The sequence below is a fragment of the Ceratosolen solmsi genome, unplaced genomic scaffold (assembly GCF_000503995.2).
Source record: "Ceratosolen solmsi marchali unplaced genomic scaffold, CerSol_1.0 scaffold23, whole genome shotgun sequence".
Classification (NCBI taxonomy): Eukaryota; Metazoa; Arthropoda; class Insecta; order Hymenoptera; family Agaonidae; genus Ceratosolen; species Ceratosolen solmsi.
This window is the reverse complement of record NW_011948430.1, coordinates 2321691-2335822: the sequence shown is the minus strand read 5'-3', so window position 1 is coordinate 2335822 and position 14132 is coordinate 2321691. Positions and strand designations below refer to the sequence as shown.

Below are 14132 nucleotides of genomic sequence, written 5' to 3'. Positions count from 1 at the left end.
CGACGAAAAAGTAGCTGATACGAGAGGGAGAAGGCAGCGGCGACAGTGGCAGCGGTGGCGATGTCGGTGGCTGTGGCGGTAGCGGTGGCGGTAGCGGTGGCGGTGGCGGTAGCGGTGGCGGTGGCGGTGGCGGTGGCGGTGGCGGTGGCGGTGGCGGCGACGACGACGGTGATTACGCTCGGTGAAAAAAAATAAACAAGGGAAAAAAGCCGGACTGACCACGCGTGTCACCTGAGGGCACAAGCACATGCGAGAAGGAACATGGGCGGCGCGCGCGCGAAACTGGAGAGCCGTCGATCGCGCTCGCGGCATTATAGACTCATGGTGAGAGATTGGGAGCTTGTTCTCCTTCTCCCACGATCGTTTATCTCACCGAGGGCTTCCCGAGGCTTACGTAATTCCTCGACATCGTCTTCGTCGGCACAGTAATCGTCGTCGCGGTTGTTATTGTTGTTGTTGTTGTTGTTGTTGTTGTTGTTGTTGTTGTTGTTGTTGTTGTTGTTGTCGTCGTCGTCGTCGTCGTCGTTGTCATTGCCGCCGCAACCGTCGAAGCCCACCAAGTTTTAAACATAGTAATCTTTACAGCGGTGAACGCTCCCCTTTTCTTGCGCTTTTCCCCTTCCCCTTCCGCTCCCAAGCTCTCCGCCATAACTACGAGACCTGTCAACCGTCGTGTCTTATCTCTTCTCACGACTTCTCCATGCATTCGCAATAGCCGTACTTTCTCTTTTTCAAGCTTTTCTACTCGTGTTTACGGATTTATCTGTGCAAGTCCGACGACGGATATACTTAAAAAAAAAAAAAAAAAACTATTTTTACACAGCATCGGTCCCATAGGGCATTTTTAGTAACGAATGCCACTTGGTCGATCTTTCTTATTGTTTAGAAAGTTCGCGGACGATTAAACGTTGACTCGATGTACGCCAATCTGCCATGCTAAATTTGACTTATTGGCCAACATTGTAGCGCTATTTCCCGCCACAAAACTCCCAACTCGATTTCACAAAATGTCACGCAAAATACCCAACACGATCAAATCTCATGTGATTCAGTGCATAAATGCTTGCTTCACCTATAACTTTCCACGATTGCGCAAATATGCTTCGAAAACAAAAAGCCCACCGTTACAGCTGAATACTATTGTTTGTGTGTTTCTCTGTGTATTTGTGCGTGCGCGCGTGTGTGTGTTCGGTAGGATATATAGGAGTTTAGATAGGCGGAGAAGATATAATCCTTAAAATGCATTGAAATGTCAATAGTTTGAAATTGGAACGATGATAATCATGGAGTGAGAAATTTTAAGGAATCATAATTAAATGAAAAAAAAAAAAAATTAATTTATAAATTTCGAATAAAAGCTACATTACCGATGAAATAACTCAACACATTGAATCAATACTTTGTACTAAAAGAATAATTAATTATATTAAAAATCATAACTGGTAAATTATGGAATAAAATCAAGCAATTATAATGAAATCTTCATTTTATCCAATGAAATATTATTATCTTATAACTATAAAAGCTTATTAGAAAAAGATTTAATGTAAAATTAACCAAATGATATTAATTTATTATATTAGGGAAAAAACTATTTTAATATTTTAATGTAAAATATTTTTTTTAATTCAAAATTACATATATTTATATTTTCATTAAATTAACAGCAGCGTAATACAGAATATTTATAACGTATAGGATCGACTACGAACGAGCGGACAAATTATTTATTAAACTTATTCATTCAATTATTCGTATACCGTAGAGGCTTATAAAATAAAATATGCACATAATATTTCTAATTTAACTAATTTTTACAAATAAATAACTTTTTTTTTCTTTTTTTTTTGTTTTTGTTTTTTTTTTTTCACCAAGAAGAACATTATCTTGCTACATTTTTTCACTACATCATCGTAAGCACATAAAACGTGGATGATATATCATTACGCAGATACACTTCACAATGAATTTTTCCAATAAATAATGACTCCTATAGGCTGAACTATATGTTTATTAGATGATTTATTTATCCGTCGATTTTATTATTATCTGACTGTATTTGTAAAAAAGTAAAATCAAATATACGCATAACCGTTAGAATGAAAGAAACGTAAAATTTTGAAATTGTTCCATCAACGCTATCTTTTACAGCTATTACGATGAAAAAATAATTGATCATTCGTTAACACGTATTAACGAGAATTGGATAACTTTTATACAAAAAAAAAGCCTAAATGGGCACACTTTCCGAGACAAACTTCTTATATACACAGGCCTTAGATACAGAGGGAGAGAGAGAGAGAGAGAGAGATACTAAATCTGTCAACGCCAAGCTCGCACGCTTTTCAATATGACCATAGGCTTCTAAACTTTCCATTCTACGTTACTTTTGAAAAATTCTATTTTATCAATGTCATTACTGATTTCTCATATTGAAAACACGTTATAACGAACTCGTGATTTCGAACTTTTTTAATAACTATAGCGAAGCTTACGCTAACTAACTGCCAATAGCCATTAGCGGCAGATGCTATTGCACATCTGAACCATTTCTATTGTACTGCCTTTTGCGCAAGTATTTGCCACAATCCTTACGCAATTCTATCATACATATACTGTATATTTCTGTTAACTGTTAACAGCAAGTGCCGCAAAAAATACGATGAACATTCATATTGCCGAGGGAGGATCGCCTCTACCGACGGATATACAAAGTGCCGACGACTCTCATTCAAAATTAATCAGAATAAAATCTTCTCGATTTGATAATTCGTGATAATTTTCATAAAAGAATAACTGGTTATTGTTATTTTTATTGTTTTTGTTTTTTGTTTTTTTTTTTATTTATTTTTTTTTTTTTTTTGGTTTTTCTTGTTTTTTTTTGTTTTTTGTTTTTGCTGTCTCTAAGAAAAGAGTGATTGAATTATATAAAGGCGAGTCTACTTTTTTAATAAACCATCTAATGATCTTTTTGAACTCCAAAACACATTATACACGTAAATTACAAATTTTATTACTAAAGAAGATACACATTAATAATTTCGTATCCTCATTGTTATTACTTTCTTAGTAAATAAATAAATAGCCGCTCTCTTTCACTACACCCTAGTTAATCAAACAGTAAATAAAATTCGCTCGGTATCTCACAGTGTTTGATGTGACCTTATCGTTCTGAGGATTATTCGGATGTGATAAAAGTCAAGCCTGTTAAAATATTAGGATCGACTTGGTAATTTACGAAAAATATTCGAATTCTCTACTAATAATGCATCTGTCAGTTATTTCTGATTTTTGTTTGAAACTACGATTTATCCTCAATTTCGAAGGACTAATCAACTAGAAACAACTCGATAAGCATTTCCAGTATTCATTTGAATTTTTTCATTGCGAGCCATCAAACTATATAGATGATGTGAAATTATCACGATTTCGAGCCAACAATTTATATATTTAATCTTAGATGTGTTAAGCTGGGACATTATCACAAATGCGTCAATGCTTATTATCTCAAAAATTTAACTATAGGATCTCAACTAGCAACGCTCAATACGTCACCAGAATTCTACGAATTCACATAATTTACGTTTTCGTTTTGCTTTTCGGTATTGCTTATTTTTCCCGCCTATTTTCCCCCATCCAATTGGGCTCGTCCAGTTGAATGTCGTTTTTTTTTTTTTTTTTTTTTTTTTTTTTTTTTTTTTTGAAATTAAATCAGCTCGGATTCCAAACATTATGTGTACAAAGCACGCATAATGAAACGGACACAAATTCTTTTTTTATACAATATGTACAAAATAAGCAACAGATAATTGATTATAAATATCATAAAAGATCTTTGTTAATTTATGATTATATCATTTAAGATCAATTTTTTATTTACTTTTATTTGCATTTAATTTTGAAATTAAGATTTTTAAATGGAAAAATTATTGAAACCTGCAGTAATTAATTATTAGATACTTCAACATTTTTATCATTGATTAAAGGTCAAACAATAAAATGTTAAGTTATTATAAAGTTATATAGGAAAAAGCAAGTAACCGATGTTTTTATTAATTACAATATAAAGAGAACGACGATAATCATTGATATCATTCAATTTATATTTTTATATTTCCTGTTACAAATCAATATTATTCTTGTATAAAAATATAATTTCGTAATTATTTATTTACTTATAATTAGTTTTATTCATATTTGAACAAATATTTATTGCTGTCACATATTCATCCATTAATTTATTTAATTGCTCCCAATAAACCTTGATTTCGGGTAATAACCACTTTTAACTAATCATGCTCAATATAAAGTAGCTCTTAACAAATAACAAATCCTATATATCTATAGATAAATATACAAATGATTCGTTATTTGTATAATGAAATAAGTAATAATCTCTAACCTCCTTTACAATACCTTTGTCGCCATATCAAAATGTCAACGAAAATTTACAATGCACGAATGGCATTTAATTATTGATGAATCAATATGTATACTCTTTTATTTCACAAACAATAATTCTAATTGAAGATAAAAGTATATTAATATGGATTAAAATTTTCGATAAAATCTAAATTATTTCATTATTAAATGAAGCTAATTCTTTTCTACGAGATGAAAGTAATTCTAATTTATGAATATATTTTAACTTTAGCAACAATAACAACAACAACAACAACAACAACAACAAAAATATATATATAGACATAATTTACACGTGAAACATCTTAAAAATCTTTAAATGCGATCGCATACTGATAATGAATATTTATGTTGCGCTAATCTAATCTTATATTATGAAAACTTTAATAGAATTGTCAATTTAGGAGAAATATTCAATGAAGTAATTAATACGAAAATATTTAATTTTATCTACATCATAAGCAATTGAATCCTTTAATTACTTTTAAATTGAGGTAAACATAAGTTTATATTTCAGCTTAAAATACTTAAAATATTCGATAAACTTATTAGTAATAAGATAATTATTTTGTTTTGATATAAGTTTGCTTATTAATCACACGTAATTTTGTAAATTTTATTCTATGAAAATGACAATTTTATTGCAACTATTTATCTATTCTAAGTAAAAAAAATTCACCCCTATACGCCCACACATATAAATTTGTAGTTGCAAAGCTTGAAGAACACAATAAATCATTTGTCTACGAATAATATAAAATTTACTGTAAATCAATAGTTGAAAAAAGGAGAAAATCATTTACTAATTTTCGATGAGCATTATTTTTTTTTTTTTTTTGTAACATATTAAGTCTCGTCTCTTTAAAGGTTGTTACGCATTATTGATAAAAAAATCGAAATAATTTCCCATTGTTAAGACTATAACAAATATTATAAAAGATTTTTTTTTTTTTGTTATTTGTGAATTTCCGATTTACTCAGAATATTTATTGTCTTATCTATAATTTTTTATAAATTACAAAAAAGATACACTAAGATAATGCCTTGAATGGATAAGTTAACAAAACATTAACTATTTTATAAAGCTTAAGTAATTTGAAAAGATTTTTTCTTTTTATTATACTAATCATTTTCATTTGCAATCATCATAATGTACATTTGTGAATAGAAAAAAATTTTAGGACTATAAATCGATTACATCTTTTAATAATTCGAAATTCTAGTATAATATTTAGTACGGATATTTTTATACGAATAGATGAGCTCGTAAATTACTAACAAACATACTTAAACTTCATTATATATATATATATATATATTTTATCCTTATCCGTCCAACTATTGACGTTGCTTCAATAGTTTTGGTTTCGTTCTTACCAAATTAAACTTTCTAATAAAATATTTAATCGAAACACAATTTTGCATAAAAGAGTGCCTTATAGGACAAAATTGTCTAAGCTCTTTTATTATTATCTCAAATAACAATACTCTCATTTACTCAGTTTACTTTTACACAAATAAGTTATATAAGACTCATGCATTTTCAATTTTCAATTCAATACTATTATTGTGAATTATTTAAAGCTACTTTGCAACATATTTATCCACGTCAATCATCTATTAAAACTATGACCCAAAAATACGTTATGTGCATTAATATACTAGCGAATAAATACTTTAATGATGATTAATATTAAATTGAATTAGTTGAATTAATAACGTAATTATTATACAGCTACAAAAACTATAAAATTAATTTTTTATAAATCGGGAATGAATTTTGTATAATTAATAGGGCTAAATTGTATTTTTAGCTTAGGATATATAAATATACATCCAGAATATCATATATAATTATGAAATAATAATAAAAAAAGAAATTATATTTATTTTGAAAAATTTTATTTTATACCTTGACTCAAAATTAGATTTAAAAATGCAAGATGTAACAAATATTAAGTTTTGTTATCTTTTTTTTTTTTATAAAATTACGCCAAGTGGTAGCTATTTCTATATTATATGTCATTTAAAGCATTTATCCAATTCGGGAGATATAAAAACAAAATTGTTGCGATTTAAAAAAAAAGTAACAAAATAACAATCTAAGTTTAATAAATTTTTAAGCACATCTAAAAAGTAGAAAAAATTGTTATCGATTGTATACTGAAGCACCACACTGTTGAAATGAGCTGAGCAACAGTAATAGACATTCTATTCAAAATAAACAATTCTGAATTGTCGGGCTGAATTAAGCTCGGAAAAAATAAAAAATTTTTTAATAATGAGATATTTTTATCGATGTTATTTAAAATAGTTAAGAAGATTTCTTATTAAAAAATAAAGATGAACATAAAATTGAGAGTAAAAAATTATTTGCAACCACCAATTTTCTAAAATTCTGAAAAAAAAATTGCAAAAAAAGTGCTTTAATAGCTTAGATTATTACCGAGGACCAACCTGATATTTTCTTCAAACTATATCTTATAAACAACTTTTAATTATATTCTTAAATATTGAGTGTCTTATAGAATACTGGAATTATCGATATAAAAAAAAAAAAAAAAAAAAAAAAAAAAAAATCAATTTCAACGCAAACCGGAAAATACTCCTAATTTTCATTAGGATTTTTAATAATAATATAAATAAAATACATAAATTTATATTTAAACTATAAATTACGTACCATCAACCTTATGAAAAAAGCAAGAAAAAAAGATGATACTCATTCGTTTATTTCTATTTAAGGAAAAATAAAAGTAAAATGTAAAATAAATAGAAGGAATTTTAGTTAAATATTGACATTCTTTCGCCAACTGTATATATAATTTAATAAAATTACTATTTTTTAATTAACAGATTCAAATTTTTTTCTGATAAATGAATAAACAATGGTAATCGAAATATTATTATAATTATCTTTTTGTCAGATGATTTATTATATTATTGGATTATTAAAAAATATTCATTTATATTATAATTAATTATTAAGAATTTCATAATATGTGATGCATAGTCTTTAAGATTTTATAAATAAGAATATTATTTATAATATGTATTATCTGTCAATTAGTGGGATATAGATATATAAATTCACGTAATGCAAAGTAAAATGTGTAGTGAGTTTATTTTAACTCAGTTATGTACCACATAATAAATAATAATCTTTCTTCATTAATCACTTTATAACTGAATTATTTGTTAAAATTGCATATAACATTAATTTCATGATAAAATAATGTATAGTTAAAGATGAAAAAATAAAGAAGTCGTTTATCAATTCAATATTGTTAAATAAAGCATTAATAAATGTAATAAATGTTAGGAAAATTGTGATAAATTGAATTGAATAATTACATAATATGTAGAGATCAATAAATGATGAAAAGCTAAAAACGATAAAAAAAAATTACTACTCGTCGTTCGAAAAACTATTATAACCGTCTTAGGAAAGGTTTGTATTAAATATATTCAAGGGAAAATGTTTTTTATTAATATTTTTTAACGATGAAAAAATTACTTAAAAATATATCTCGACAAATTAAATTTAACATAACAATTGAGATTTAGAAAAATATGAAAATTAATTGAGCATTATTTTTAAAAATTATATGCATATTCAATGTATTATAAATACTTATTTAAAAATAAAACTAAGGAATTAAATAAATTTATTAAAAAAACTTATACGTGTCATCTAAATTTTAATCATACTACGTCATGAGCCGTAGTTACATTACGAAATGTGTTATTAAAATACTTTTCTGAAGCGTACAGCATACAAAAATGATTTGACTTGTACAATTTGAGAAAAATGACTGAAATTCGTATATATTTCTCATTCTACAATAGTCCTTGTTTTTATTTAAAATTTAAAATTAATTGAAATCACTCACCTATATTAAAAAATTAAGATTAAAATCATATAAATAATATTAAAATCTCACAAAAGTATATTTGAGCATTATTAATATTAATATTAAATTATACTAAAATATATTAATAATATAATTGATAATATTAACGACTGAATCATACAAAATATACAAACCAATAAAACCGATTTCTTATAAAAAAAAAAAAATACAATTATTCGTATAAAGCATAAAGCGATGGTAATTTTTTTATCACTTCGTTTTAAAAATAAATCTCTCCTTATTATTAATAATCTCGTTTGCAATTAAATTTGAATTTATGTTTTATTACTTTATCAATTAATTAGCAATATACAAATATACATTGACTAGTATCGCGTGTAGTGCATTATAAAAATGCAATAGATTTTTAATTATTTTTTTTAATACAATTATAACTAAGTTAATCTATCATTTTACTATAAGCAATTATATTTAAGCAACTATATGTGTATTATAAGAAAATACTATGTTCGTAGCGCATTACATCTACTAATATCGAAGCGCTCAGTCTTACCAGTAATTGTAAAATAATTTATGAACAACACATTTGAATGCATTAGATGGAGAAAAATTAGGCATACAATATTTGTAATTATTATAATGTCCTTTCCTTCGTCACTACCCTTTGTTTACATCTTATTTTGCCTCTTTACGTTTTACGTTTTATACAGCGCAACAGTAAAAAACCATTAGTTTGTGTAGAAAATTTATAATCGTTGTACATTGGATGAACGTTGAAAGTGAACCTCCGCCAATAAAAAATAGTTCCTATTGGAAAGCCCTTACAATTTGACCACGTAACTGAACTATAAATTAATAGTTAACTCTATGCATTAAAATGTAGCTTGCAAATTCATTTAGAACGCGAAATTAATTTTCGTTTGCCGTCCATTTGTAACTGCGTACGCATTTTTTTGTAAGCCAATAATGAAACGTATCATCAATATTCATTTGAGATTTAATGTTTTTTAGTAACTAATTATACTATTTGTACAAGATTTTCTACAATATTTATACACCGCTATGATAGGGAAATTTTGAGAGAATATTAATTCATCGACCTAACCTCTCGTGCGATAGACAACAACATTCAATCAAGCTTATAACTTTATAGTAATGTAATGTTGAAAATATGAGATTTTGCGGAAGATTTCTGTGTAATCCTTGCACTTGGCAAGAAGGTGGAGTGAGGCAACTCTCTTTCGATGCTCTCATACCTATATTTACAGTACCAATATTAATGGTAGTTGCCTCACAAAGCTTTACATGCACTGTCATCATATTTCTATTGTCGCCACCACTTATTTATTATTTTTATCGAAATTTTTTACGATTTATCATACGCACAAAATTTTTCCTTATGTGGACTGTAACAAGTGTCCTTACCCTATTACTGGTCTTTGAGTTCAGTGTTGTACCACTTTTGGAAATCTTACCGGAAGAGAATTTGGTTTTTGTTATTTGTGTTGTGGGTGGACTTGTGTGTGGTTATAAGACTAAGCAAAAGGCTTGTCAAGTTACTCAAGAAAATTCTTTATTGCAAGGAGTAGAACTTGGAGAAGGAGATTCAGAAATTTGTAATATATGCAAAAAATGTACGTCTCAAAAAGCGTTTCATTGCAGATTGTGTCAAACATGTATCAACGAAAGGGAATATCATTGTAAATGGTAAATCTTTGCTATATTTATTATTTTCAAATGTTTCATAAATTGTCGATATAAATTTTAATAAAATCATACACTCAAGAATTATATACTGAAGATACGCAGCTATACTATGTAATGCAAAAATAGCATGTCCTATTTTTTACAAAATTTATTATCATTAAAAGTAAATAAGTAACTTAAATGGAATTAAATTAATTTTTTTTCAATAACAATGCACGTTACTAATGCGATTATTAAAAAAAATCTGATGAATTTGACTGGAGTGTTAATCAAAATATCTACACTACATCTTATCTTACATACCAAATTAGAATAGCAATTAGAATATTGTATAACTACAATAAATCAAGCGACTGATTTATATTTTTTTTTATATATTTATATTTTAATGTCAAAACAGTTGTGAGTTACAAACTATCTATTGAAGAAAAGCTGAAAGTATAATTATGTAAGAATTAATCGACTTAATATTGTAAATTTATTCATTTTATTTATCAAATTATAATTATATTAATAAATAATAATGCAAGTAATATTTTCTTCTTATCATTGATTAGAAATTGTAGTATTATATGACTCGTCGTTGTATTAAATAATGTTAAATAATAGTTTTTCTTGTTTATGGTGAAGAGAAATAAATAGAATGTTTTTAATAAAAATTTTCATTGTCTTTGCAGGTTAGACTGTTGCGTAGGTGCCAGTAATTTACGATGGTATCTCACATGCTTACTTTTTTCTGCTGTAGCATTTATCTATGGATCGAATTTAACAATGACCAGTGTGTGTCATCCGTTTATTCTAATTGGTACAATACTTTTACCCGATGATTGTAGTGATGTTTATCATCAATTAGAGTGAGTTTTCTTTATTTATATAATTGCAAAATGTTATTTATAAAGTTATCAAATTCATAATCTTGATGTAATTATTTTTGTCTTTTAGTATTGCAATTTGTTTCGTATCATCCATTTATAGTCTACTCATAGGCTTAGTTATTACTTTTTATTTAATATATCATTTTTGGTTGCTGTATCTTGGAAAAACAGCTAATGAAAGGCATCTGCTTAACAATGAAAATGAGAATAATGAAGGAGTATTAAGAAATGCAACGAAATTATTTTGTTGCAAATTGTGAATACGAACAAATACTAAAAAGCTAAGATATATATATATATATATATATATATATATATATGTATATGTATATGTATGTATATGCCAAAGACTAAATAAAAATTGAATCTATTTAGAACAATACTTAATTATGCTAATTTTAAGAAACGAATCGTTATGAATTAAGAATAACACAATAAAGCTTATTAATAAGGAAAAATTACGTACTAATTATTGTAAAGCAACAAAACTAAACCTTGGTTTCATTATTTGTTTTTTTTTTCTTTATAATGTGCATGCACGTACTGTAATTATAACTGTGATACATATAATATGGTAATATCAAAATTATAAAATGATAAGCTGTTATTAGCTGATAAAAGCGGTTAATAATATGTTAGTAAAGGATGATAGAAATGGCTGTTACTTCAACAACAACAAGTAGCCTACGATTTATAAAAATAGATATATGTGTTAATACACATGTATTGTATCAATATTCTAAATACAAGCGTTTCAGTAATAATAAAATATATTTAAAAAATTTTATCTTTCTATTTTAAACTTTTTTTAATTATACTGTAGACCTTGAATATTCTAAAAGTGTAATGAAATATTTCTTTGTTTAGGCGATTGAGGAATAAATTTTTTTATCAATTTTCTCCATTCGTCCCTCCTTTTTTCTCTATCCTCTATATCAACAGCTATCAGCATATACTTTTTCCATATATTAAAACAAATTCTTTTTAAATACCTCACATAATGCTTAACAGCTTGTACTTCTTTTTCGTGTATTACAATATTTATATTCGCGTATAATAAATACCAGGCTTTTATGCACTTTGTTTGTAACTTCATATCATAGAAATCTAAAGCAACTTGATATTTTTGTTTCGTATCTAAAGCTAACGATCGCCAATTGCCAAAAACATCCCACAATAAATTATGCCGATAAAACATTTTAGCCAATTGTAATTTATCATTTTGTTGATCAATCCATTCGTTTTTCCAAGCAGTTAAGACTTTTGCCAGCAATGTAACTTCATAGTGTCGATAAGCCCATTTTAAACGCTGCTTTTGCTCTTCAATCACAATATTCAAAGGCTTCACAATGTATCTTTTAAATAAATACTTTTTATAAAATTGATCCGCAAGGAATTCCAATCTTTTGTTTTTCTGGATCCCTTTTAAGCGATGATCTTCTTTTTCTTTCCGAATTCTCTTAGCTTCCTTTAATGCCTTTTATCAAATAAATAATTGAAATGTGAGATAAAGGTGGATCGCACTATCCATTCCGCCACGCAATTAAATTAATTCTCGATACTTTTCTTAATAGTACTTACTTGAATCTGCTCTTGTCTTTGTCTTTCTTCGGCTACTTGTCGACTAATTTCTTCTCTCCTCTTCTGTTCTTCTCGCTTGCGCTCACGAATTTCACTAGCTAGTTTTATCCGCTGCTTCCTTGCTTCGGTACGCTCTGCCATTCTGATAAAAAATCTCGGTGGACTGGGAATTTCCGGTACCCCAATTATAGATTTATCCCTTAAGAAAAATCCCTCTTAGATTTATAATAATTAGAATAAAATATTTGAAATAATCCCGAGGTCAATGCAATCTACGGTGCGTTTGTTGTACTTAAATGTTACAACAATTTTAGTCTAAAGTTTAGTAAATTTGTGGTTCGTATCGCTGTATATTAACAGATATTTTCAACTATAATACATAAATATAATTTGTCGAATATTACGCTCGACTTTTCACACAAAAAAACAGTATTTACTAAAATTTAAACTTACAATTTTCAGGTCTATTTTTTAATTCGTATTTAAATATGAGAATGAGGATAATAAACCTGCATCCTTGTTCTTTCATTAAATGAATCAGACTCCTTTTAGTTTTCTGATCACAATGATTCAACACTTGTTTGGCAACATTGATATTTTGCACGGTAGTTTGTTTCGCTGCCTTCTTGATTTCAAGTAGTTTCATCTCTTCGATAAATTTAGTCTGCTTCGCTAATTTTGCCCTTTGTTCTTCGATAATCAGTTTTTGCGCTTTGAGTCTATTGTGCATTGGTGTTTTATGGATCTCTTCACTTTTAACATCTCTACCGATTGCGCGTTTTTGCTTGCTTTCCTGGGTATTTTTTAATTGTTGCGGAGCACTTTTTATCTCTGTTTTATGCTTATGATTTTTCGCTTTTTCCTGATCTACGTCACGTTTCTTTTGACTTTCCGCCAATGCATTAACAAGCATGTCGATTCTGCTTTCGTTTGAAATTTTCTTTTCGTTTTTTGTGTATTCGATAACCTTCTGCTTCGTCGTAAAATAATTATACCAATTGTCAAAGTAATGGCGAAGTCTTCTTTTTGATATTCTCTCATTGATTCGAGTCCCTACTTCTCGTATCTTTCGTTCCTGCGCTGAATATTGTTTTAATGCTTTCAAAACTATTTTTAAGCTTTCCTCGCTCTTTGGATCATACAATGTTGGCTTATCCTTAATCGAAACTTTAATTATATCTACATTAAACGGCTCGATAACATTTGGAATCATTTTACCGTTATCAAGATTTTTAATAGCCGATACTTTAACAACACTTATTATTTAATATAATTTAAGCACTTATTACTTAATATAAATTTCTTATTATACATTCGTATATTCGTATAAATTTAATTTAATTTCCAGGTATTTTTAATACTGGATATATAAATTGCTCAATGTTTGCATTGAATAACTCAGATTTTTTTTTTTAACAAAATCTCTATTGAAAGTTAATAATTAAAACTATCTCTGTTTATTATTAAACAATATCGAGTTTAAAGAAATAGACGAATAAGGCTTTAGAATAATAGGCTTTAGAATTTTTCATTTACGACAATTTATATTGTTAAGATACAAACATTATCTATCAGGCACTATTAACCGAATAACACACCCAAACAATCAACTTAAATTTATGCTTCTAATTTATATTTTCTACTTAATAAACTAAAAAAACTATTTAAAACA

General features: G+C 27.5%; 2 protein-coding genes across 2 annotated transcripts; one reads left to right on the top strand and one right to left on the bottom strand.

The window, feature by feature from the left end:
* The first annotated feature begins 9020 nt into the window (after window positions 1–9020).
* On the top strand, window positions 9021–11158 carry GABPI (zinc finger DHHC-type palmitoyltransferase GABPI). Its single transcript, XM_011501802.1, has 3 exons — window positions 9021–10004; window positions 10682–10858; window positions 10947–11158. Exons 1-3 carry the CDS (start codon window positions 9469–9471, stop codon window positions 11137–11139), a joined length of 906 nt encoding a protein of 301 aa, XP_011500104.1. The 5' UTR covers window positions 9021–9468; the 3' UTR covers window positions 11140–11158.
* A 556-nt stretch (window positions 11159–11714) lies between these two features.
* LOC105364104 (coiled-coil domain-containing protein KIAA1407) lies at window positions 11715–13720 on the bottom strand. Its single transcript, XM_011501968.1, has 3 exons — window positions 12970–13720; window positions 12461–12659; window positions 11715–12356 (listed from the first exon to the last, which is right to left on the bottom strand). Exons 1-3 carry the CDS (start codon window positions 13671–13673, stop codon window positions 11715–11717), a joined length of 1545 nt encoding a protein of 514 aa, XP_011500270.1. The 5' UTR covers window positions 13674–13720.
* Between the last annotated feature and the right edge of the window lie 412 nt (window positions 13721–14132).